At 42.3% G+C, this 26548-nt stretch overlaps 1 protein-coding gene across 3 annotated transcripts; it reads right to left on the reverse strand.

Moving 5' to 3' along the window:
• Positions 1-354: 354 nt before the first annotated feature.
• ZNF318 (zinc finger protein 318) lies at positions 355-26548 on the reverse strand. Of its 3 annotated transcripts, XM_081245349.1 has the most exons (10): positions 25990-26548; positions 23405-23556; positions 17808-18447; positions 15135-16580; positions 13251-13350; positions 11099-11403; positions 6608-6811; positions 6050-6149; positions 5019-5137; positions 355-4727 (listed from the first exon to the last, which is right to left on the reverse strand). In XM_081245349.1, the coding sequence occupies exons 1-10, from the start codon at positions 26449-26451 to the stop codon at positions 1407-1409; spliced, it is 6849 nt and encodes a 2282-aa protein (XP_081101475.1). In that variant the 5' UTR covers positions 26452-26548; the 3' UTR covers positions 355-1406. The 3 variants fall into 3 exon arrangements, with proteins under 3 accessions (XP_081101475.1, XP_081101476.1, XP_081101477.1); XM_081245351.1 differs by lacking the exons at positions 355-4727; positions 5019-5137 and adding an exon at positions 6401-6498 and having other exon boundaries at positions 6068-6149; XM_081245350.1 differs by lacking the exons at positions 6608-6811; positions 11099-11403; positions 13251-13350; ... (2 more) ...; positions 23405-23556; positions 25990-26548 and adding an exon at positions 6401-6480.

Below are 26548 nucleotides of genomic sequence, written 5' to 3' on the forward strand. Positions count from 1 at the left end.
CCTCAGCAAGAACATGAGTATTCTTGGGGAGCTCAGTTCCCAGAGGAGCATCGGGAGCACCAACATAAGGGTATATACAAAACTTCACAATAGGAAGATGCCAAAACCAGACCACTGGTGCCTACTCACTACCCATCCAGAAGCACTGGGGCACAGACTATATAAGCTAACAAAAGTAGCCCTAACAACTATGGAAAGAAGGGTGGGAGGGGGAGACAGGCAATAGGGCAGCAGCATTGTTCTAGTTTCCCTGTGGAGTTCAAATGTGTGTGGTTTCAAAACAAAAATCCAGAAAGAAACATGAGATTAATGCATTTATTCCAAGTAATTAACACATTAAAAATAAAGTTAAACTTGTCCAAGCCACTCATAAATCTTTAATCTTTTGAACAAAATGTACAACCCAAAACATCACACTATGGTGGAAATAACTTGGGAAAGGGAGAGGCAGAGGAAGGAATACATATGAGTGTGGGAACAGAGAATGAGTCCAATCCCAAAGTAAGTTTCAGATCTTCTACCTCTATAGAACAGAAATGGCTGCTAAACAATTTCACACAAAGTGCCAGTGGATCACAATACAGTGAACAAAGGCCATTTTGAAAATAAAACTGACCCAAAAAGCATATCTGCTCCTGGCACCGAGGCATGAATAAGCCTTACCGATTTGTCGTCTTCGAAAAGTGAGCCTGCTAGATTTTCTTCCACGTTTACTGAAGCCATTTCCAAACAGGTTTGTGGATTAGCAGGACCATCTCAAGCAAAGGCAACAGAATGAGGGAAGTGTGGGGGGTTGACATGCCACAAGGAAGTAAACAGTAAACAAAAGAGCTACTCACGCTGCATTTCAAACAATGTTAAGGCAGGCACATCCAAATGGAAGCCTAAGAGATGAACAATCCTTCCTTCAGCAGTAGTTTTCCATTTCAGCAGGTTTTCTTGTGTTTCTCCCAGAGATCCATCAGCTGCCCAAGAAATTGGGTGGGAATACAACACAGCAATTGGAGAAGTCAGCTGTCTCCCTCCTCCCCCACATTCCAGAAATGGCAGAGTCAAAGCCAAAATACAATCAAAGCACACTATATGGTGAGCCAGATAGACATTTGATTTTAATGACAAAGTAGAAGAAAATAAATTGGCAAAAAAAATAATAATAATAATTAACAGAAAATACTTTTTTACAGATATGTATAGAAATTATGATTGATTTGTCTGGTATCTTAATGAAAACGGAAAAAAGGAAAGGAGGTAAATTTTTTAGCTTCCATGAACATTTACTCTAAGATGCTGACTGCATCTCTTGGTGTACGTTCCAGATGAGATAGCCAACTAGTCCTGGATCATCTGGGCACCTGATTTCTAGAAGCCAATTTGATTCATCCACAAGTAGCTCTGAATTTGTATTCTCAGTTGTGAACACTGGATTCTGTGTGGTCCTGGATGTCATCAACTGCAGCTTCTTGTGCAGCTATTTCCTGAGGGACTGTATTGCCTCCAACTACCTGATCCCTTGTATGGGACCCTGAAGCCATAGATTTTACCATATTCGAAGGGCTGTCATTGTACTCATCTACTTGAGGAATTGCTACCTCCGTGAGGGATGCATTCGGTATTTCTAACTGTAGTGGTCCCATCTCCAGGGAACTACACTCAGGAGGGTCACTTGGCTCAGAGAGAGGAGAACATATCTTCTCTTTTTGAACTCCAGATGTCCGTGTGACAAAGTCAACAAGGTCCGGAAGGCAAGGAGATGGCCCAAGGCCTAAAGGATTAATTGTTTCTGATTCCAATCTGAGTGAATCTTGTTTCTCTAACTGAGAAGTTTCTTCTATTTCCTCAGGCATCATTCCTCCTGCTAACAGGTCAAGGGCCTGGTGTGTTCCCTCTAGGCTCCCCAAGCCAAGGCCAACATTTTCTATAGAAAGTCCAGTTTTCAAAATGTTAGGGGTGATCCTCCCAGTTCCGGGATTAGATGAGTTTTGTTCACCCTCTGCTCCGAAGTTAAGCACCAGGGTTTTGGGAGAATCTAATGGAAACTCAGAAAAGGATGGTATTGGTTCAAAGTCAGTGAGAGTGGAGGGATTACTTCCTATAGGTGACATAGAATTTTCTTCACGTACTTTCTGAGACAGGGCAGTTGCAGATCTATGTGCTGGGTCTACCCGAGTATTGCAGAAATCAACACCTATATCCCCCAGGCTCCCCAGGGCAGCAAGCTCTTCTACTTTTAAGTTCGTAACTTCAAAGTTTTCTAAGGCCTTGCTTTCTATTGTCACTGTTAGTTCTGGATGGACATCTCGAAGATCCAGGGCTTCTGCTTTGGGTTCCTCTGGGCTCTCCCAGGTCTCTGGCTTCTTGTTCTCATCCCAAACAGTCAGTTCGTAGATCATTTTACCCTGAAACTCTTTTGATCTTTCTCTCTTCAGTTTAAGGCTTCTGTACCTAGAGGCTCTAGAAGCTGATCCTGGAGCTGAATTTTCTAGCCACTCCTCACTAGCAGTTGAAACTCCTTGCTCCTGTTCACTATCTTTCAAACATATATCTGATCTGGCTGGGGACTGAAGAAGCAATTCTGGGGCGGAAGTTTTCACAGGTGTATCTTGGGGGTTCTGGAGTAAAGATCTAGCTTCTGACGGAAATGAGTCTATTTTTGCCTTTGTGGAAGAGAGCACCTGTGCGTTCAATTCAGTCACTACTTTACTTTGAGTTTTACTTCCTGTTATCAATTTCTTGAACTGTTTAGCCTTTTTGTCAGTCATTTGCATGTTGGGCTGTTCTACTTCTCCTTCCCACATGTATCTGTTCCCATGGTTCAAATCAGAATCCTCTACACTACTGGGCCCAACATTGGTATCTGTTCCCTCTCCCACAGTCCTCTCAGAGAGCTTCGCTCCCCCTTCTTTTAGTTCAGCGCTTGTCTCTACTTCACTTTTTCCACAATCCTTAGATTGGTGGAGCTCTTGGCTTTCCTCATCCTGGTTACTAGATTCCACAAGGTGGGTTTCTAACAGCTTCTGAGATTCCATGGTATGACAGTGTACATGTGACACCTCAGGGGCTGGCTTGACACCTGGTGGCCCAGGGTCTCCCAGGTCAAGTTCAATTTTCCCCTCTGGAGATACATCCCTATTAGCATCACTCTGGAAGGAACTAGAAGTCCACATGGCCAAAGTCTCTGTCTTTGGGGTAATAGTTTCATAAGGCCTGTTTTGGCACAACCTTGTCAGAGGCTGTAAGAAGCCATAGCTGCTGCCTCTGCTTTTTGAGTCTACATTTTCTACAACCGACCATTTCCCTAGGGACACCAGAGGTTTTGAAATGGGCTTTTCAAGGCTGCTGACTAAAGGAGCAGAGACCAAATTTCTATCTGGAGGCAACTCCTCTTGGGATGCACTGCTGTTCAAAGTAGAAGTGGAAGAGGTGTCTGAACTTTCCGCTCTATTTTCCCCATTAGCCAATGGACCACCACTCAGCTTAGTCTCAGGGGCCCCTTTTCCACCACTACTGTAGAATATGTCATACAGATCCTTAGCATTGGCTGTGGCTAAGCATGAATTTCGCTTTTCCAACTTTTTGGCTTGTTCACTGAACACACTTGAGAGGGGAGGTGGAGGACGCACTAACACAGAGAATAGGGTCTGGTCCCGGTCACTCTCACTCACCCCAGGAGCCGTCTCATCAGAAGGAATGGCAGCTGGCTGTGCTGAGGCCATGATGGCTACCGGTAATACTGGGTTCAAAATGTTAGGACCCAGGAAGCCAGGGCTGACAGTGTGAGATATAGTTGGGTTTGATTTTACTGGAGCCAAAATAGCATTTGCTTGAGCAGGAGATGGGGCAGCTGGATGAGGTATAACTGGGGGTGGTGGAGGTGGCGGTGGAGGTGGCGGTGGTGGAGGTGGTAGCATTTGTTCAGGTACATGTGATGGCTCATTCTTTTCAGCCAGCACCATTTTTTCCTCTGGAGACCCTTTTAGAATCACCTCTTCCCCTCCAAATGCTTTAGAGATGATGTCGGGAGGCAAGAGGAGATCAGCTGAAGACTCTTTAACCACTGGCAGAGGCTTAGCAGTGGTTCCAGAGGACTTGATGGATAGAAAGGTGTTAAGAGGAGCTGGCTTGCTTACTGTGGCTGAACCTGATTTGCGGAGGACTGTGGATGGGATAGGCAGGTTGGGTCGGATCTTAGTCTGGGTTGAAGTTGTCACTACAGGCATCCAAGGGCTAGTATGTGCAACAACAGTTTTCCCAGAGAGTTTGATTTTGATGGGCTTTGCCTTCCCAGCTTCAGCTCTGCCATCCTCTTTGTCCTTACTATTTTCCACAATCTCTTCTTTGGGAATACTTGGGGCCACTGAACTTTTTTCCTCCTCTTTTTCTGGCTTCTTCCAGCTGAATTTCCCAAAAGAGGAAGATGTTGGTGGTTCTTTCTTTACTTCTTCTTTTAACTGGAGTTTGATGCTAGCCTTCCTTTTATTTTCAGCCTTTTCAGGGGAGTTCCCACCTTCAGAAACTCGGTCCTCTAATTCCTCAGACACCCTGTCATCCTCCTTTACTTCCTTCATGATCTTTGCCTTTTTTTCTTTCTTCTCTTCCTTTGGTTTCTCACTGAGTTTGCGCTTTAGCTCACTCTGCCGTCGCCGTTCTGTCTCTAGGACCACAGCCAAGCCAGCTTGGCGGTCCAGATTCCGCCGCTCCTCATACAATGGGTTTTCAACCACATATTTCTAGGAAGAGAAAAGATAAAGGCTCAATAACTGGTCAAAATACTGTAAGAGAGAAAAGTTGGCCCTACCACTGTTAGAATTCATTTAGTGGAAATCCTCAGAGTCACCTTCCTCAAGGATAAATGGTTCTCTCAGGTCAGCACTGCTTACTTACTAGGATTGAGGAGAACGTCCCAGTGATTATATGGAATTTGAAATATTAATGACTTTTTCTGGCTCTGAGTTTGTTTGCAACATCAAAAGGATTACTGCAGAACGTAGGAAACTCCATAGGCTACTACAAAGACCAACCTTATATTTCTCATTGTGTTGATAACCCTTCACATGTTGCTCTCCAGAAATTGGATCCCCCAAGAATTCCTCACAGAGCTGGCAGTAATATCCAGTGATGGGAATCAGAAACTCAGAGCCTGGAAGAAGTGGAAGAAAGTCAAGAAAATAAGTCATTTCTACCCAAGATGGCAGCAACCAAAGGAAATCCCACTTCCCTTTTGTAGTAAAATGCTTAATGGTATAGAGGACCTTACTCACTTTCAAGTCAGAAGGAGCATTTAGATGAATCCCAGTGGTATGTCTTCCCAACTTAAAGCTTGAACTCAGGACCTCTACCCCTTCTACGTTTTGGGAACACTAACTGGTTAATTCAGGAGTTTTCTGTGCCAGACTCAATTCTGTTGCTGATTCTCCTCAAACTCCAACAAGCACTAAGCATCTTAGGAGGTTTAAAAATTATACTCCCAAATAGCCCAGTACTATTGGTATGAGGATCTCTCATGTTGGTATTAATTACTTAAGAATCTATCTTCTACAGATGTAAAGGATGTAGCAGCACTGACTACTTATAAAGGTAAGAAATTAAGAAGTTTAAAGACAAACTTTCTATTTCTCAACTTAGCCCCTAATAACAACTATTCAAAAATATTTTACAGTTCTTAGTTGAAAAGGCAGTCATATTGCACCTCTGACTGTTCTTTTTTACCTAGATTTCAAATAAATAAGATTTTGGTGCATAAGCCAGTGACGAAGAAAGCCGTACTTTAGTCTATATGGTGCCAAAGCAAGCAAAAAGAAAGTTATATTTTTGAGTGGTATGTGTATGTTTAACATCTGTTAGATTTTTAGCCATATGGGTAGAGATCATTGTCTTATAGCTCTCTTTATTTCTTTAGGAACTAGTTTTGCACATAGAAGGCAATCTTACAGCTTTGTGAGAAGTAATAGTTATGTCTCACTCTATGCTGCTTCCTTGTACCTTAGTTCAGGGATACCTCTTCTCTGACTGAATGTAAGGAAACCACAGAAAAGGCAGGGAGGAAACACACCTTTTGCAGGAACAGTTATCTTGTCAGTGCGCTTTACAGCATCTTGCTTGGCTTCACTCTGGGTCTTTGAAGCCCAAGGTCTGTTGTAGGGATCCAGGGTCTATTTGCAAGAGGCAGAGGTGCTCACACACAGCACTAAAAACTCAATGACCCACTTCTCTCTCTTTTTCTCCCCCACACCAGGAGGACAAGAAGCCCCCAGCTACCCACCCCCACCCACTCTGCCAACTGTTTAAACGGAAATCACCTGTGGAAAAGGTAAACATATGTTAGAGCAAGTACTAGCAATGGATAAAATGAAACAAATAATCAGGTACTCAAGGAATCAAAAGAGGCAGAAGCCTCACTTACACTTGTCATGGTGTTTAGTTACAGGCAGGTCCCCTGGACTGAGCCCTGGGGATGGTGTCTCCTTTGTTGGTATCTCTTGGCTCTTCAGATTGGGGCTCCTGCCCATATGAGAATGTTTCATTTTCCAGCTTCATAATGCAGATGGGGGTATAGGAGTTTGAGGGGAAGGAGGGCAAGAATGGAAATGACAGAGGGCAGGATACCTACCTGTGTGTGCTTCTTATTGTGCATATGAGTGAAGAAGTCAAACATGGTCCCACAGATGGTGTTGCAGTCTTTGCACCAGTGATTGCCAGCATCATAATACTCATAGGTAGCAATGGGCTGATCAGACTGCTTAGCAGCTGGCTGGGGGCTCTCGGCAGGCTTGGGGCTCTTAGTATGGGAATTCTCATTGTTTACCTTTGATTCCTAGAGGGGGAAAAACCTGCACTAAGAAGGAATTCAAAGTAGTCTAGATCTGTCTTCTCTCAGAAAAAGCAAATAGCCTACCACAATAACAGAAATAGGACCATATGACCATATTTCCAGTGCCTAAAGCTGCATAAACTAGGAAAAACCCCATGAGAAATCTTCCTGCAAGGCTCAAACAGAACTAATTAGATTCCATAGTGCCATGTCATCGTGGAGAATAAATCATAATGGCAATATATTTACTTATATATCCTAAAATATCTAGAACAACACTCAAGATTATGGAAACACTGGTTGCCTCTGGGAAGGGGTAATACAGAACAGGAATGGATAGGAGTCTTTTATCGTATACCCTTTGGTAGATGTTAAATGTGCTACCTATGCAATTAAATACATTAAATTTATCAACTGTAATGACAACTAGGGAGGGAAGAAAAATGGAAAAGGTAATTGACAGATTAAGCAAGTGCAAAAAATAGATGGTAGTGAACTCTCTTATCACAGAAACATCCTGATATAGATAACTAGAGAGCAAGGCTGGAATAGACAAAGGGGATAGTCATCTATGTGGGATGACTTAAAAGGATCTGGGTAAGATATTTCTAACTGCCTAAAGTATCATCATTAGAATTTAACACCTTTGAGTTAACATGAATCCTCTGTTAAAACATATCGACTCCCCAACATTAAGTTATCAATAATAAATACTTTAAGGCTTCTCTGGTGACACAGTGGTTAAGAGTCTGCCTGCCAGTAGAGGGGACATGGGTTCGAGCCCTGGTCCGGGAGGATCTCACATGCCATGGAGCAGCTAGGCCGGTGTGCCACAGCTGCTGAGCCTGCGCTCTAGAGCCTGTGAGTCACAACTACTGGGCCTTGTGTGCTGCAACTACTGAAGCCCACACGTCTAGGGCCCGTGCGCCGCAATAAGAGAAGCCACCGCAATAAGAAGCCCGCACACCTCAACTAGAGAAGGCCCGCGCATAGCAACAAAGACCCAACGCAGCCAAAAAATAAATAAATTAATAAATAAATTTTAAAAATACTTTAATGTGAAATCATTTGTCAGCAAGCTGGGAATAAGATGATTCAGGAAATGAGAATTTTGGATAACACTGGGGAGTGGGGCACAGACAAGAGACAAATTTTGGAACACAGAGAAGGTAAGTATGAATGAGGTTCCACAGTAGACAAGATAAGGGAACTGGGCACCCTGAATACTGGCTGGTGGGGAGAGGAAGACAATATGCAGAAAGGGAAACAATTAAGACTTCAAAGATAATCTTTCCCTATTGGAGTCCTATTCAAGAGTCATTAAAGAGATCACACCCAGCAGGTAAGGGATGGGCACATGCATACACTGCTGGTGAGTACTAACTGGCACCATCTTTCCAGAGATAACCTAGGAATACATATTACATACCTCAAAATTCTTTATACCCTTGACCCAGCAATTCTACTCCTTGACATTTACCCTTAGGAAATTATGTCAAACTACAGGTGATTTGGTTGGTTAAATAAATTTTGGTATCCATACAACAACAAAAATAAGGTCACTAAAAATGATATTATAAAAGTCTATTTATTGACATGGAAAGATGTTCATGATAGACTAGGAAAGTAAGTAACAAAATACATCTGAATAATCAATACAGATATGTAAATAGGCACAGAATGTCAAATGTCACCTTATCCAAAAGACTTTCCCTAACTACTCTATATCCCTTATCCTGTTTTCTTTTTTTAGGCACTTGTCATTACCTAACCTGCACTTGTTTACTTACTGACTATCTTCTCCCATTTCATTAGAATAAGGACCTTGTCTATATAGTTCCCTGCTATACTTCCCATATCTAGAACAGTGTCTGGCACTTTTTTGGAGATCAAGAAATATTTGTTAAATGAACGAACGGAAGAAGGGAATTTGGAATAATAAACACCAAGGTATTAGTAACAATTGTGTCTAGGTGAACGGAACTGTGGAATTGTGTGTAAGTGTTTATTTTTATGAAATGACCTATTCAAGAGAAAGAAAATCTCAAACCAACTATGCATTTTAAAAGAGGCAAAGAAAGAAGAAATACCAAGGACAGGTAGGAAACAGAGCTTGTAGAGAGAATACTCCTTACTGCTGAAATGAAAATCCAATTGCAACATATCCTTGTTAGCTTCAGAGAGCATGAAGGCTCACTCAAGTCAAGATGATAGATTATCATGGGGATGGTGCGTAAATGGAACTCCAAACAATGTGTAAGTCAGCTACACAGGGTCGAAACTTTCAAGCTCTTCTCCCATCAAAGGCCCTGAACTCAGTGATCCTGATATAAGAATACAGTCTTACCTGGCTGAGAAAGAGAACTCTCCCAGGAAGACAAGAAAAAATTAGAGCTTGGTTGACAGAGAATACAGCATATCTTCTTCTCTAACCCCCAACATTAACTGACCATCTACTATGTACTAGATATACCAGATGCCATGGGACACACAAAAATAAATAAGTTATATTCTGTTATTCTCAAGAAGCTCTCATTTAGTGGAAGACACAGGCATGAGAACAGGCATGATCTTAATCATGTTTTCAATAAGACAGAATGAAATAAATCTTATAAAGAAACAAAATAATATACTATGGGAGTGCTAAAAAAGGGCTGACTCAATCTGTATGGAATTCAGGAATTCTTCACGGAGGTGGTAGTATTCAAGTTGGACCTTAGTGGATGAGTAGGGTTGGGAGACAGGCTAAGAGGATTATTAATGCAAAATTAGAGAGGCACAATAGCATAATGCACATCTGGAAAAGTGCAAGCATTCTAAGGTGGCAGGAGTATAAAGTGTAGTGTCATATTTCTTGAGCACCACCCATTTGCTACGTGCCAGGCACTGAGCTATGTACTGGGGACTATATAGGAGAATGAGACAGATATGGTCCCTGATCCCTTGAACCTTAAAATCTAATTGGGGAACACATGTAATTATATAATTACAACTGCCATAAATGCTAAGAAGGAAAATGTCAGGTATTATGATAGTGTATATCAGGCAAATTTAACAACCTGGAAAATGAAGGGAGTCAGGGAAATAAGTTAATCTGCGATCTGAAGATGAATATGAGTTAGTTAGAAGACAGGATAAGAAGAGTGGGTTTCACATGGTAACCAGAAGGAGGAGAAGACACAAAGACATTAATGATGAAACATTTAAGGAATGAAAATGCCAGTAACGAAATTACAGAGAGCAAAGGAAAAAAGAGGCGTGAAGTGAGGCTGAAGAGGTAGGCAAGGAAGTAGCTCAATCACCAGCTGAATATGGAGAAAGAATTAAGAGTGTAGCAGCACAAGCAAGAACTGAAGGTGGCTTGAACTTGGATGGCAATAGAGATGATGAGATGAATGGAACTGAGATTTACTTTGGAGGGAAAATTGGCAGAATCTGTAACTGACTTGGTGTGTGGAGCAGTTTGCGGGGAGGAAGCACTAAGCATGCTCTTCAGGTTGTTGGCATGAAAACTGTGGGATAGTAGTATCATTCACTGAGATGCGTAACAACAGAGGAAGAAAAGGTTAGAGGGAGGTTGAGCACAATCTTAGTTTACTTTAGGATATATTGATTTTGAGATGTTTATGAGACAATGAAGTGGAAATAGTGAGTAGTCTGTTGGACACTCAGATTTGAACCTTAGAAGAATCACCTGAGCTAGAATATAAAACTGAAAGTTGTCGGTATGGTATTTCAGCATAGGACTGAATGAAATGACCTAGGGAGAAAGCAGAATTCTAGAGAATTAGGCTAGAACTGAGCCCTGAAGAACTAAAATATTTAAAGATCAGGAGATTAAACAGGAGCAACCAGCATATAGGAGGAAAAGAAATGTGATAGGAGCCAAGGGAAGAAAACATTTTTTTAGGGGACAGTGGTTCCCTATATCAAATACTGATTTGAGAACTGAATCTTGAGGCTGTACAACATAGTGGTGACCTTGTTGCTAAACATGAACCTACAAAATGGCATTACAAGTTATGAGAAAACTAGAAGCCAAACTGGAGTGAGTTAAGGAGTAAATGCTAGAACTAGAAAATGGAGGGCCCAGGATTCTACTTTGTGGGCAATGCGGAACTGCGAAAATTCTGAAGAATACCATGATCTGAACTATGCTTTACAGAGATAACTCTAGCAAGAGTAAGAACAGATTGGAAAAGGATGCTAAGAAAATGGTCAGTTAGAAGGCGTCTTTAGGAGTCCATGGAAATAAAAGATACAATAAAAATGGAAAAGTTGAGTTGTTACCTTGCTGTTGGAAAAGGAGTTTGAGGATGATGACACTTTTTCTGGGCTCCTGGATTTTTCTGCTTTCCCAGTCTTCTCTGTAGGCTCCCTACTGTCATTTGAAGACTTCTGAGATTTATCCAAAATGTTAATTCCCAAGATCTGAGCCACTTTGTCCAGTTCAGACTGCTTTTTTTCTGCCTCTTCTGCCTCTTGTCGAAGTTCTGCAATGTCCTTCATAATGTTATCCTGAAGCCGACTCACCTCTACCAGGAGTGGGTCTTTGTGACCATCCTTCTCCCTTCGTTTCTTACGCAGCATTTCCCCTGAGTAGTCAAATGTCAACAGAAAGAAGCACAAGGAAAGTTAACAAGTCATTTTTCAGTCATAAGTACTAATTCTCAAGACTTTATGGTCACAAAATCTTTCTCCATAAAACATTCTAAAAGCAGGTGAGACTTGCCTTCCACATGGGCTGGTTTAGTTGAAGCTCCTATGGAGGTAAAGTGATTGAGTGATTACATTATTTCTTATGTAAGGGTTATTAACTAAGGATCTATGGATAGGTTTCAGGGAGGCACTGCATGAATCCCTAAAAGGGTATATACAAGTTTGTGTGCATGTGTGACTATGAATCCTGTGGCTGTCCTCTTCAGAGAACTAAAGAATTATTCAGAGGGCAAAAAACATTCAGTCACATATTTGACTTTATCTGATTTAAGGACCCTTCACCAACACCTCCACTGAGTTTTAGGTTTTGCCTCAAGCTCACCTAATGTTATTTCCTATTCCAAATTGCAGGTCCTTATGAATTAATCCTCACAGGATTAATAACTAAGTTTCTCATCCCTAAACAGCCCAAACCCAAACAGAAGAAATTATATATTCTCCCACTCTCTACTCTTCCATGCTATCACCAAGCTGTAATATAGAAGCCTTGCTATGTTCTTAGTGTGCATGTGAATTCCTAAAAGCATAGATGAAGAGGTGGAATCAATAGAGGCATCATGGAGCATATTTTTGTGCCAAAAAGGAAGTACTCAAAAAATGATGGACACAGGATTCAACTTAAAGGGGGTCTTACTGACCAAATCTGGGGCAATTTGAGCATGAAGATAAATAATAATAGTGAAATATTATAACCTATTAAGAATCCATGAGTTCATACTGTTACAAATGGACAGATAAATGGGGGAGGAGGTGTGGGTGGAAAGCTCCTCCTCATAGTAGAAAGCCAACTAATTAACGGAGATGGAATGATGAAATCAGAAAATTACTATTTAACAACCATCATAATAATAACTGATTTGGGCAAGGATCATCAATGAATGCTAAAACTAGTGGGCCAAAATTTGAGGAGTAACTGAATATTTACATAGTCTCAAAGTATCTTCCCTATGAGATACTTATTAACTGAAAAGGGTAAAATAGTAACCTTACAGTGGAGAAACTTGGCAGACGCCACCTTAACCAAATGATCAAAGTTGACAACACCAGTATGGGACAAATCAACACCTGATACGAACTTAACATCACTTCTGTGATGTTCCTGCCAAAAATGCATAACCTGAATTTAATCATAAGGACACATCAGACAAACCAAAATTAAAGGACATTCTACAAAATACGTAACCTCTTCTGGAGATTCGGGAACTACTACAGATTAAAGGAGACTAAAAGAACATGACAACTGAATGCAATGTGTAATCTTTCATTTTCTTTTGCTTCAGGACATCATTGGGACAACTGATGAAATATGAGTAAGATCAGTAGACTAGTATATTACTGTTAATTTTCTAATTTTGATAAGCATACTATGGTCATGCAAGGGAATTCTTTGTTATTAGAAGACACACACTTAAGTGTTTAGGAGTAAAGGAATACGTATCTACAACTTACTCTTCAACAGTTCAGGAAAAATTATATACACATATGCACAAACACAATTGAGAGAGAAAAATGGATAGGGCAAATACAGTAAAATGCTAATAATCATGGAACCTGAGAATTCTTTACACTATTAATGCAACTTTTCTATAAGTCTAATTATATCAAAAATTGTTTGAAAGTGAAGCTTCAGTGTCAATGAACCTGTCTGAGAATCCCCAAAGCTCTCCATTTGGGTCTCCTACTAAAGTTACAAAAGGCAGTCATGCAAAGAAGTGTCTGATACCTTGTTGTTTATGAAGCCGCTCCAACTCGGTCCTGAGATAGTACATCTTCTTCTGGCGAGCTTCCCGGTCACTCTTCAGCTTTTCCCTCTCTTCAATAACCTGCAAAGTACAAAATGGTAAGAGATCCTTTAGCCTCCAACATCCCTTTTCTATTGTTCTTTTTCATACACCTTCACACTAGATAATATCTGAATGCAAGAATCCAAATGTCTGCACACAGAGGCTCTGACTTTATAGTGAAGGTGGTATTTCATTCCAATCCAAGTGCCAGAATAGAATTATCCTTTCCAGAACTGTACTGACCGGAAAGTACTTTTTTCGTACAGAAAGTACTAAACTATTAGATAGTAGTTCTGAGCCCAAAAGGAGCCATCAAGAAGGGAACTAACATGTGTTACGGATAAAGCACTGTGTTAGCTGCATTACATATATCATCTTATTTAGTCATGATATTATCTGTTTCACAGTAAGAAGATTGAGGTTGCAAAAGACTAAGTAACATACCAAAAGATCGTATAGTAAGATGATTTAAAATCCAGATACGCATGCCCTAAAGCCCCTGATCTTTCAACTATATTACTATCACCTAATGGAAAAACAAATATGGCTTGTCTATATAAGGAGCTCACGTGAAAAATCTGTGTATTGTCAGCCCTGACTTAAGTACTACGTTTTTAAACGTAAAGGGAAAGCACTAGTCTCCAGACAGTGTCTCTGCAGTCTTAGGTTTTGTTGTATGGAACGTATCTTCCTCTTTCCCAAAAGACTTAAAAAAAAAAAAACCCAAAAGACTGAAGTTCAGGGCACCCAAGTACCATGGAAAATTAAGAGGTGTTTTTTGTCTTCTCAAGGATTAGCTAAATTTCTGTTCAACTGGAAAAAAAAAATGAGATTAGGCCTACAATTTTGCCTTTTCTACTTTTCTCCTCAGGTCTTAATTATTTTATTAGCAAACCAAATTTACATATATTACAATTTTATCATCTTTAGGTCACCTTGTTTAACAAAATGACTTTTTAGTTATTAAGGACGTGTAAAATCAACAGTATTAATTTTTCTATTCGAAATTCTTCTAATTTTATTAGCAAACCAAATTTACACATATTACAATTTTATCATCCTTAGGTCACCTTGTTTAACAAAATGAGTTTTTAGTTATTAAGGACCTGTAAAATTAACAGTACATATTAATTTTTCTATTCAAAATTCTTCTATGCTGTATTCCTCATCCCTACACAATTTTTACCTACTGCTCTAAAGCATCTAGAATTATTGTATCTTTACCCCAGCCACTGCTCCCTTTCTATAACCTGGGAACCCGATGAACAGTATAAAAACTACTTTAAAAAAAAAAAAGTATAAAAACTACTTTTGACACTATAAAAACTACTTTAAAAAAGTATCAAAAAATATTATCATCCCTGGACTCTAAGTTAAACCAGAATAAGCAAAGCTTATTTCTTAGTTTAATTACCAAGCAACAACTAGTTATTAGTTTTTAAACCCCATAATCACTACAGGAAAAAGATCCAAAACTCACTGGGATGAAACATAGATTTCCTGATTTCTCTTTCACCCAGCCCAATTTTGGTTCCTCTCTCCCTGATGAGGTCATATTAAAGACTTCAAGGTTCCCAGCTCCTACCCATAGGGTCCTAAGGCTGATAATTCAGATAGAGAAATAAACTTAAAAAAGAAGTCTAGCAATCACGGTGGGACCTACGGCCAGACTTTAGTCCAAATGAGAAAACATAAAAGAAAAAATTATGGTAAGACAGCAGTCTCTAAAGACTGCCTTGGGCCTTGCAAATTTTCAGCTCCAAGACAAAAATTTATGTTAAAATAGAAGATTCAGGCACAGGATGCCCAAAGCTAATATTCACCTTCTGTTTCTGGGAAGCACGGTTCTTCTCATCAGAGATCTTCTCCGGATTATATCTTATGAGTGATGGGATGGACACATGGATAGGCATTTGGGCAGGAGGAATTGAGCCCAGCACTGACTCCTCCTGCTTGGGCTCATCAGGAGTCACAGTGGGGATCACACGGAGATTGGGACGGCTACGGGTAGCTTGTTTGGTAACTGGCATTATCCTGTGTGGTTCAGGTACAGGGTGGTTTGAAGGTTGGGAGGCAGGGTACATGGGCCACCTTGAGGCTGCATATGCCATGTAGTGCCTATAGGCATCAAAGGAAGCAGAGGGAATGGCAGGTCCCTGGTAGTTTGGAGGTATCCGAGCTGCAGCAAACTGAGAGGCCCTTGGCATATGAAACTGAGATAAAGAAGCAGGGTGTGGAAGTCTAATTGGGGCAGATGGGGCTGATGGCAACATGCACCTGACTGCAACAGATGACTGAAACCCACTGCCAACCACCTCAGGTCCTGCAATATGACCCATTGGATGGTCAGACTTTAGGAACGGGGGGCTGTTTTTTGGGAGCAGGTAAGGATCCACAGGGGAGACTGGGTGTGGATGGGATACCTCTGGGGAGTGGGTATTGCTATGGTGTGCCTCTCCACTCTCCAGTCTGTGAGGATCTGCAGAGTGCCGATCAGCTGAGAAATGGCGGTCAACTGAGGGACAGCGGTCTGCTGAAAAGTGCCGGTCAACAGAGGAACGGCGGTCAGCAGAGGAACGTGATGGCTTCTTGCCATGAAGTCGTTCCTGGGTGCGTGCAGCCAGTTTACTAATCTCTGCTACTCCAATATCCAGCCCTATGGTCTTGAGCAAGTCATGAATCTTTGCATATTCTGGACTGGTCTCTTCTATTGATTCTAGCTTTACAGCTGGAGCTGAAGAGGGTAGGGAGCTTCCCTTCTGCCTCATAACTTCACTTTCAGAGCCCCCAAGGGGCTTTGGTGGAGATTCTGCCTTTAAATCCTCTTCTTCATCCCCATAGAGAAATTTCTCCTCATCCTCAATGTCAGGGAAGCTACGTCGCCTCTTTTCCTGTGTACTGGTAGAATCTGCTAACATGCTCAGAATGCAGGAGAAACCACTGCCATCCTGGCTAGCTCTCTCATGAGGAAGCAAGAAGTCTGTGTGTCGCTCTGGTCCCTCAGCCTTCATATCCAATTTTTCCTTGTGGCACAAAAAACTTCCAAACTTCTCTCTGAGGGGACTGCTGTCTTTGGGTATCCCAGGGAGGGGGCCCCATTGGTAGAGGTTGCCCTGAGATTCCTTCAGGGTAGTCTCTACCATAGTTCCCTTGTTGTTTTCAACCTCTGAGGCAAAAGCAGCAATAGCACCACTTAGTGGAAGAGATGAGTGTCCAGAGTAAAGGGAGTGATCCTGGCTGGAGCTGGTACTGCTGGAAAAACTCTCAAGCTGCAAAGACAAACATAACTGAATTAGCCTCTATGTAGAATCTTAGAAAAGTAGTAATTGAGATAAATACATAAATACTTTGTTCTTCTTGAATTAATAGGGAAAAGATAAATGTGGATGAAAGGGAGGTCCTTAGCCAGGTTCAAGATTTGGGTTCCCGTTTCTCCAGATAGTTCTGCTGTAGCAGGGGGAAACAGAAAAGAAGGCAGATTGAGTCTTCATTTTTGCCCATTTGTTGTAGTCTTTATCAAGGAATTTGAATTCAAAAGGACTTTAGAGATGCCCTAGCTTACTTACTTTCTTTTTTATGGATCCCCGAAAGAAAAAAACATAAAAGCAGAGCTACTTTGGTTGAAGTAGGGTCAGGAAACTCTGTTAACCCTAACTGATCACCTTCCCTTACTTCCCCAAGTGCCCTCAGGCACTTCTTCAGAAACATTTAGCTCCTAAAAGGACAGGTAAAAACAAGTTCTCATGCCTGACCATCTTTTTGTTTGTTTGTTTTTGTGGTACGCTGGCCTCTCACTGTTGTGGCCTCTCCCATTGCGGAGCACAGGCTCCAGACGCGCAGGCTCAGCGGCCATGGCTCACAGGCCTAGCCGCTCCGCGGCATGTGGGATCTTCCCGGACCGGGGCACAAACCTGTGTTCCCTGCATTGGCAGGCAGACTCCCAACCACTGCGCCACGAGGGAAGCCCTGACCATCTTTTCATAAGTGAGAAAAAAATATCAAGGTCCAGAATGGTTAGGTGACTTATTTAAAAATCACACAGCAAGTTGGTGGTAGAGACGGGTCCAGAATCAGAATCATCTGATTTCTGGTCTACTGTCCTACCACTCATACATTTGTTCTTCTCTTTAAAGAGAGATGAGGAAAATTCAGATCAGCTCCTCCCTTTGCTCTTCAAGCTTCATTTCCAAGAAACCCATATTCAAAGATCCTAAAGGACTATCCAATTTAGAGGCGGAAAAAAAAAACTTTAATAGATACTCTCCAAAATGTCTGTTTAGAAAGCCTAATACATGACAATAGAAGCCCTCTATTGTTGCATTATGAAGCCTATAGTTTCCTTTGGAGAGTCCTGGAAGGTACGGCTCACAGGCATAACAATGTTGGTCCAACACATATTCCAAAGACACCTTAGGGACACAGCCCCCAGGAAAGTAACTAGGCTTTAAAATATTACAGGGACTAGCAATAGACCCTAGAAGAAATGCAGCATAGACCTGCATGGAAGGTTCCATGTCCACCTCAATCCGCTTTTTCAGAATTGACTTCTTGGGCATCACAGATACTTCCTCTGGCCGATGTAAAGAATATCCTGGCTCCGATGCTGTTAGGACACCCGACAATCCAGGGATGGGACAGCCAGTGCCACCACCATCAACTCCCACCAGTTCCTGACTCAAGCTCCTACTTCGTTCCTCCTCTTCCTCTCGTTTTCGCCTGGCAAGGTCCAGCTCTCGAAACTCAGGGTCTAAAAACCTAGGACTCGGGCTCCGTCTACGCTGTCGATAGTTGCGGGCCCCCGATGTAAAACTTGGGTGATCACCTCCCATGCTGTGTATCTTCTCTGTGTCATCATAACGGGGCCGTTTGGCCTCCCGGCTCCTTTCCTCAGGTCGTATAGGGTAGGAGCCTTTGAGTTTGTCTCTATTCCGTTCTGTTCCCCGCAACAGTTCATCATGACAACTGACATGGGGACTATAATCAGATCGATGCAGGAAAGTTTCTCTTGCTCGGTAGTCCTCATCAAGTTGTCCCAAGAAGGGACTGAGAGGTGCCTCCTCCCGGGAAATATATCGTTCAAGACCTCGAGAGCACTGGGAACTTCGAGTGAAGACAGAATCATCAGTCAGGTCATCCCTGAGAAAAGAGACAAGCATCACTGAATATAATGGACTTGGAAAGAGCAAGACCGGACAAGGCTAAGAGACTGACATCTGGCAAGGGGGCCGTAGAATGCTTAGAACAAAAGACAATAATCATGAAGTCCAAGAACAAATCTATGTATATACATGGAATACTTCTTCTCCCTTTCCCAAGGGCACAAGCAGCTGTAGCCTCTAACCAAAGATACTACTAATGTATCTAGACAGAATTCTTAAGCTAATCTCTTTGATTAGACTTTGGGGATGCATAGTATCATGCTAGGGTCTGGGAGATGCAAAAACACTACTACCAGACTACAAAGAGACATGGGTTACCCAACTTCACACTAGCTAAATTCTAGCTCTTTGCTACTAAAATTGCGGTCTGAATCAGCAACATCAGTATTACCCAGGCACTTTTTAGAAATGCAGGTTCTCAGGTTTCACTCAGGCCTACTGAATCAGAATCTGCATTTTAACAAGCCCTCCAGGTGATCTGTATGCACTTTAAAATTTGAGAAATACCAGTTCAGATCAATGATTTTCAAGCTGTGTTCCACAGAGATTCTGAAGAGTGCTCAGGAGCTGCCTAAAGGAAGGAGGTTAAGAGCCTGCATGGCTCTGGGCCTTCCACCTCACTGAAATCATACTGGTCCCAACTTTATCTGTTTATATAATAAAATTCTATATAATATTTCCTCTGGGGAAAAAGACTTTCACTGTGGGGAAAAAATTTTTTTTAACCATTGATCTCTCCAATTGGCATGATTTTCTCATAAGTTTTAGAAGGTTCTCCAATGCTTTGTTTTGCTGGCTCATATATTAAAAACCATAAAACTCCCTCACAGCCTGTTGTGTTACCCTCTTTCCTGCCTTGCCTGGATATCCACAAGCACTCTGCTCATCTTCGGCCCAGAAAAAGAGTATGTGATGGTTTATCTCACTATATATTTTTATTTTATAGAAATAAAAAGGTCTTAGACTTTCATGGCATGAAGGTAAAAATACAGGATGGGACATCTGTCCTTTTAGCACACATCTCTATATCACATACAATATCCTAATCTTTTGGGGCACTATGGTCAGTTTCTATTGCCCCCTAAAAGCTTCTGACTTAAATCACAGATAGAAATAAAGATCCCCTAGCACTTTAAGCATACCACTTTGAAAAACTTACATGTCACTCACACTTCAGAGTGAATTACTGTTCAGAGGATGGTAATTATTGCTGTCTTCTACATGCTAGTAGCTACTTCTGTTTTTTTGTGAGTTTTGAGAAATGACTTTTCTTTTTTTTTTTTTTTATAGTTGTTTTCCTATTTCTGGGACTAAGTAGAACATCAAAGAGTTGCTTTTTCTCATTCGCCAGCCCAGCCTTTGTTCAGTTTTAGACCTGGGTAACAGCTATAAATAACTTTATGAAAGACTATAAAGGATAAACTTTATCACCTCCTCTATAAGCATGCCACCTATGGGAATTGAGGTTCCTGTTATTCACCTCCTCCCTAAGAATTTGGGGAATTCTGAGGTCCCAATGTACTATGAAATAATAGGAAAGAATGAGAATGACCAAGGATAATCTCTGAAATCAAATGTAACTAGAGTAAAACATTTTACTCTGTAGGTTTGTCAGCCACGAAGACATCTATTTCCAGGGAGGAACATCCATGAGTTGAGTCACTCCACTGCCAAAACACCATCTACCATACATAGTCTCTGATCACATTAGTGTAGAGGAAAATCACAGGCTCCATGGGTAGTGGAAAGTTCACCCATGCTCCCACATTCTGCTCCTCACCAGAACTATTACATGTCTCCACCAAGCAACATACTAGCCCAAGATCTAATCCAACATTAAATATCAAGAAGCTAGACATAATGAAATGGCTCTCAGAAAGACTCACTCTAAACTTGCAATCTCCAGCAAAAGGAGTCAAAAAACAATGAAAGAAGGAATAGAAACAGTTAAAAGAATGAGCTAGCATGTAAATACAGGCAGAAATCAGGTTGATTAGAAGCTCACGTCCTCCTTCCCCAGTTCTCTCAAAGGATAAGAGAGAGAACTGGCTGCAATAAAAGTAAGTCCTAAAAAGGGCCCCGATCCCCTGCAGTTCAGAATAGCCCACAGACAAACTCTCTCTGAAAGCTTTGGTTAAGTCCAACTCTTTTCTAAAATAAAATTTACTTAAAAAATTGATTGTTCAATGTAAGGATGGGTACATGGAGACTCAGTGTACTATTCTACTTTTTCTGTGTTTACAAATTCCATTAAACAAATTAAAAAAACATATAATATACATCCACATAAGTTTGTACACCAATGTTCATAGCAGCATTATTCATAACAGCTAAAAAGTAGAAACAACTAAAATGTTATCCATCCATCACTGATGAATAAACAAAACACATACAATGAAATTATTATCAGCAATAAAAAAGGAATGACGCACTGTTATAGGAAAAAACGTGAATGAATCTTGAAAACATTATGTTAAGTGAAAGAAGCCAATCACCAAAGGACCACACGTTGTATGATTCTATTTCTATGAAATGGCCAGAATACGTAAATCTATAGAGATAGAAAGTGGATTAGTAATAGGCTTGGGGCAGGCGGTGAGACTAATAGCTAAGGATAAGGTAATAAAAATATAATTGATCATAGTGGTAGATGTACAACTCTATGAATATACTAAAAGTCACTGAACTGTACACTCTAAACGAGTGAATTGTATGGTACATGAATTATGGCTAAATAAAGCTGCTTAAAATGTATATAAGGAAAAAAAAAAGTCCTCCAGAACCCAAACTTCCCATTATTTTCCTCTGCTGAATCCCCAAGATGCCTGAAGAAAGCTGTTTGCTTCTGTCTGTTCCCTGAGGCAAATCAGAGGGAAAAAATTCTACTCCCTCAACCTACGTCAGGGCAAGGAGGAATTAGGAGATGAGAATTCCATGAATGGAACGTATAATGTGCGTAGTACTTTGATAAACAAGGGAAATCAACCTCACATCCACAAGTTTTTAGAAGCTAAGAGTCTTCATACAACATGTTCACGTTCCCTTTTCAGAATAAGTTACAATCGTACACACAGAGCTGCCATGGTGAGGAGACTGACAACCCTTGATTTGGCTATAACCCAAACCAGGTATTAAAATTTAACAAATTCAATATGGGAAGAGAAAGAATACAGGGTCTCAGGAAAAAAATAAACACACACCTACATACAAAGGATGGAAATGGCTCATTTCATTAACTGAACACTGGACTCACAGTCAAGAAGACATCTTGAGAATGCCAACATTCCTATGGCCTGGTTTTAGCTGACAGTAATTATCCACACAAACTATATTGAGCAAGAGTGCTGGGGGCAAAAAGTCTAAAGAATGGCCTGGGACCTCCTTTTAGAATCTTAATCTCACTTTCTCTAAAATAAATTTGTCTCTCTGAAACAATATTCGTGAAAGAAGTTTACTACCTCAAACATCCTAAGAGGAAATTTTTAATTTTTATAACTTAAACAGACAATTGACTATCTGAAGCACACATGCATAACAAAGTTTATGGAAAAGTGAGGTGATACCCCAGAACTAACAAGAGGAAATGCTAAAGTTACCTCAAAACCTCAGCAAGGAAGGAAGAGAATCACACGATGCACCACCTACTCAATCATCTCCCAAAATAGAAGCAGACAGAAATGCAAGGGCTGTTGCCTCAATTAATAGTCACACACCTTGAAACTCAGAAGTTTCACTGTTATATGACTGTCCCGCCTTGCTTCACTACATTGAATAGCCACTGAAGCTTTGAAGTAAATATTACCAAAGGGCAGCAGTGGTCCTCAGATTTCCTGCCCAGCTGTCCCCAACCTGCCTGCCTATACTCTGTGCACTACTGCATGGACAATTTCAGTTTGAAGGAACATTATATTGATTTACTGCTACTGCTAAACATTTGTGAAAACTCCTAGTGTACTAGGCAGAGACCATTTATAGACATGGTTCAGCTCTCAGAAAGAGTGCCTTCCCTGTACTCCCATCCTTACTCTTTTATGAGGTGAAAAACACCTAATGTGATTATTTACTTCCCAGATATACCTAAGTTCCTAGTACCTGAGATCTATATTTAATACTATGGAGTATTAAATGCCCTTCCTCAGCCCTCAGTGGTTGTAAAGTAATAACTAAAATTAAACATTTTAGGGACTTCCCTGGAGGTCCAGTGGTTAAGACTCTGTGCTTCCAATGCAAGGGGCACGGGTTCGATTCTTGGTCGGGGAAACTAAGATCCCACATGCCACACGATGTGGCCAAGAAAATATATAAAAGAAAACACACATTTTAAAAGATCTCTCTTTCCATTAATGCGTATATGTTTCATATATATATATATATATATGACATGAATTCAGCTAAGCCTTTTCTTTTTAATTAATTAATTAATTAATTAATTTTTGGCTGCGTTGGGTCTTCGTTGCTGTGCGTGGGTTTTCTCCGGTTGCGTTGAGGGGGGGCTGCTCTTTGTTGCGGTGTGCAGGCTTCTCATTGCAGTGGCTTCTCTTGTTGCGGAGCAGGGCTCTAGGCGCACAGACCTCAGCAGTTGCAGCATGTGGGCTCAGTAGTTGTGGCTCATGGGCTCTAGAGCACAGGCTCAGTCACTGTGGCGCACGGGCTTAGTTGCTCCGCAGCATGTGGGATCTTCCCGGATCAGGGCTCGAACCTGTGTCCCCTGCATTGGTAGGCGGATTCTTAACCACTGCACCACCAGGGAAGTCGTACATAATTCTTTCAGAGTCTACCCCACTGAGAAAGCCTTTTCCAATGTTATACTTTGTACTGGATGCAGGGTATAACTTCAGTGCTGTCACCACCCTTTCAAATACATCATTCAGAAAACAGCAACATTTCTAACTTCAAGCACTACTATGGTGTGCCCTGTCTCCGATGAAGCCTACCTGTCCACATCCTCCAGATTATCCACTGGTGACCCCAGTCGATCACTAAGCCGCCGCCGTTCTGGTATGCCAACACAGAAGTGGTCATTGCCAACAGTGATCCTTAAGCTCTGTTCCAAAGAAGAGTCAGAACGCAGACCAGGAGAGCGTCTCTACAAAAGTAAAAAATAACAAAATAGTCAATAAGGTCAAGATATCTCTACATTCAAAAACGTTCTCCTCCCTAGTCACAAAGTTGTGGTCCTACAAGGTGTGAAATGGCTACGGTAAGATTCTACTCCAAAAATAAAGGACTTTAAAAAAATTATCATTTTTCTTAGATGAAAGTCCATGCTTCCAACCCTCCTAATCGGTGACCTCTTATTCTTTAATTTCCTGGTACCAGGCATGGGGCTAGAGGAGTGAATTAAGCCTGCTGCCAGAACCTATACATTTCCAGTAAAGGAGGCAAGCCAAGAACAGGTTTAAAAGTACTTCTGATAGCAGTATAAAGTGCTATAAAGTCATTAAAACACAATAACATGAAAGAGATTGGGGAAAAGGAGCTATTTCAGATAAGCTGGTTAGAGAAGGCTTTCTGAGGTGATACTATTTAATTTGAAGCCTGAATGATGAGATGTCAGCTTTGCCAAGAACAGATGGAAGATGTTTCAGGCAAAAAGAACATGCTCTGTAATGAGCTTAGCATGTTTTGGGCAACAGAAAGGTGGCCAGTGTGACTGCAGCAAAGGGATAGGAGAAGATAGTCAGAAGCCACAGTTAGGGAACTTGGATTTTATTCCTAGTATAACAAGCCACAGAAGGGTTTCAAGCAGGGGAGTGATATGATCTAACTACATTACTTCCTCCAGATGTTCACATTGTTCATAATCCTCATCTTCTTCAGGTCCTTATTAAAAAGTCACCTTCCTAGAAGGCCTTCTCTGGCTACCCTATCAAAAATTATAACTCCCTTGTTTTCTTTTTCTCTTAGCACTTAATCATATTTAACACGCCAAGACTTTTTACTTCTCTATCTTATTTATTATCCAACTCCTGCTGTTACAATGTAAGTTCTATGAGGGCAGGGGTTTTTGACAGGTTTGTTCAGTATTGTATCCCCAGGGCCCAGAACAGCATGGTAAATGTTCAATAAATAATTCTCAAATGTATAAAATGAAGGTCTTTAAAAATCATTTTGATTGCTGGGTACAGAAAAAACTGGATGGTAACAAGAGTGTAAAGGAGCCTAATGTAATAACCTGGGCAAGAGGTAATAGGGTTTAGACTAGAGTGATGGCAGTAGGACAGTGTGGAGGATGTATTTGGGAGGTAGAGCTGACAGGTTAGAGAGATGAAGTTATTCTTACGGACCGGGAGAAGGGAGATGATCACTGTTTCTGGCTGAGCCATGGGTGATGTCATTTACTGAGACAGAAGAGACTGGAGCAAATAGGTTTTGCGTTGGAGAAGAAAGGGGAGGTTATACAAACTAGTAGTTTTCTGTCTTCCTTACTTTCTCTGTAGTAACTAGCATTCAGACTATACATGCTTAGCTATGAAAATCTTAACATAGTGACAAGTCAACTCATCTATGACCAGAGTACCCAGATACTGTTAGAAAGCCACTCAGTAAGACAGAAACTTTCTCACAGGGTGGTTTTTTTTCTTTTAAGATTGGTGAACTGATAATAAAAACAAATTCCAAAACACCAGATTCTGCCAGGAGGCTCTACTAGCAAGGTGGTTATGGTGAGAAGTCAATATTACGTCTAAACTAAACTTAACCTCATGCTCTGTCCCTTTAGCAGGGAAACATAACAGTTAAAATCAGGGTGTTGGGAACCAGGCAGAGATGAACTGAATCACACTCCACCACTTCTTAGCTGCGTGGCCTTGATCAAGTTACTTAAACCTCTCTGAGTTCCTCAGTTGTTAGATACGGAGGAACCCTCACCTCAAACGGTCTTTAATGTTCAAAGAAAAGGTGTAAAGTGAAGGGCTAAGCATCATTCCTGCCACATAACTAGGTAAGTGGCAGCAGCTATGACAATGACTGTGGGTACCCACACTTCGATTTCGGAGACGCAGCACTAACTTAGAGAGCTAACAGTTTACACTCTCGGTGTCTACCCTGGAACTGTGTAAGCCACCCTAACTCGCCACAAAGACATTTCAGCCATTCCAAGATCCAGAGCGCAGCTCAGGTCTAGGGGGATACAAAACTATGGAACTCTGAGGACACCAACTATTGAAAAAGTACCAGGCACACGGCTTGGAGGAGATTCCCCTTGCCCCGGCAAACTTTTCCACACCTCACCTAGAGTGAGAGAATCAACCTATTGCCAGGAAACGCAGCACTGCCTCCCGACCCGGCGCCCGGACGCGTCCCGAGTCCGTTATTGTGCAAATGAAGCTCCAGGGGCTGACCGGGAACCTCCTGGTTTGGGCGTCGCTGAGGAGGCCGGGGGGCATGGATGGCCTTCGATGTGGGGACCCCGGCCTGGAGGCCTCGGGTCGCCCGGGCTGAGGGCGTTTCTGGAAGCGGGAACCCCGGGCGAGAGGACTGCAGTAGGAAGGGAGTCCGGGTCGAGGGGTGGGATTACCCGGCTGCCGCTGTCGCCTGGATGGTCTCCGCGGCCGTCCCGGGCGAAGTCGGCGCGAGACTCCCCCCGGCTGCTCCCTCGGAAACCGGCCGAGCCCGGCGGGAAGAGTCGTCGGCCCCGCGGCGGCGGCGGAGACGGGGAGCCGCGACGGGCCCGCGGCGGGGACGGGGAGAGGCGACGACCCCGCGGCGGGGACGGCGAGGCCCGGCGGCCGCGGGGCGGAGATGGGGAGCCGCGGCGACCCCGCGGAGGGGACGGCGAGGCCCGGCGGCCGCGGTGCCCTGAGGGCGAGCGGGGTCGGCGAGCCGGCGTCCGCGACGAGGAGGAGCCGGAGGACGGCGGCGAGGTGCGGCGAGACGGGCCTGAGGAGGAGCCGGAGCTGCGGCCGGTGCGCGGGCCGCCCCCGCCGCTCTCTTTAGGCCGGTGCGAAGAGACGGAGGAGCGGGCGCCGCTGCGGTACATGGCTCCGGCAGCCGCGGCCACGGCGGCAGCTCCGACCGGGGGCGCCCTGAACGAGGGCCCCCAGCGCGCCGCCGCAGCTGCAGCCCGGGCCGCCACG

The sequence above is a fragment of the Mesoplodon bidens genome (assembly GCF_964165515.1).
Source record: "Mesoplodon bidens genome assembly, chromosome: 10".
NCBI lineage: Eukaryota > Metazoa > Chordata > Mammalia > Artiodactyla > Ziphiidae > Mesoplodon > Mesoplodon bidens.

What these genes read in the sequence shown, in the direction of transcription:
- ZNF318 (XM_081245349.1), bottom strand. Translation starts at nt 26,451, where the DNA reads ATGTACCGCAGCGGCGCCCGCTCCTCCGTCTCTTCGCACCGGCCTAAA. An exon ending in GTGCTTCCCAGAAACAGAAG is followed by an intron (nt 13,351 to 15,134) that starts GTGAATATTAGC and finishes TGTACTTTGCAG; the next exon opens with GTTATTGAAGAGAGGGAAAA. An exon ending in ACAATAAGAAGCACACACAG is followed by an intron (nt 6,150 to 6,607) that starts GTAGGTATCCTG and finishes TCTTGCAAATAG; the next exon opens with ACCCTGGATCCCTACAACAG.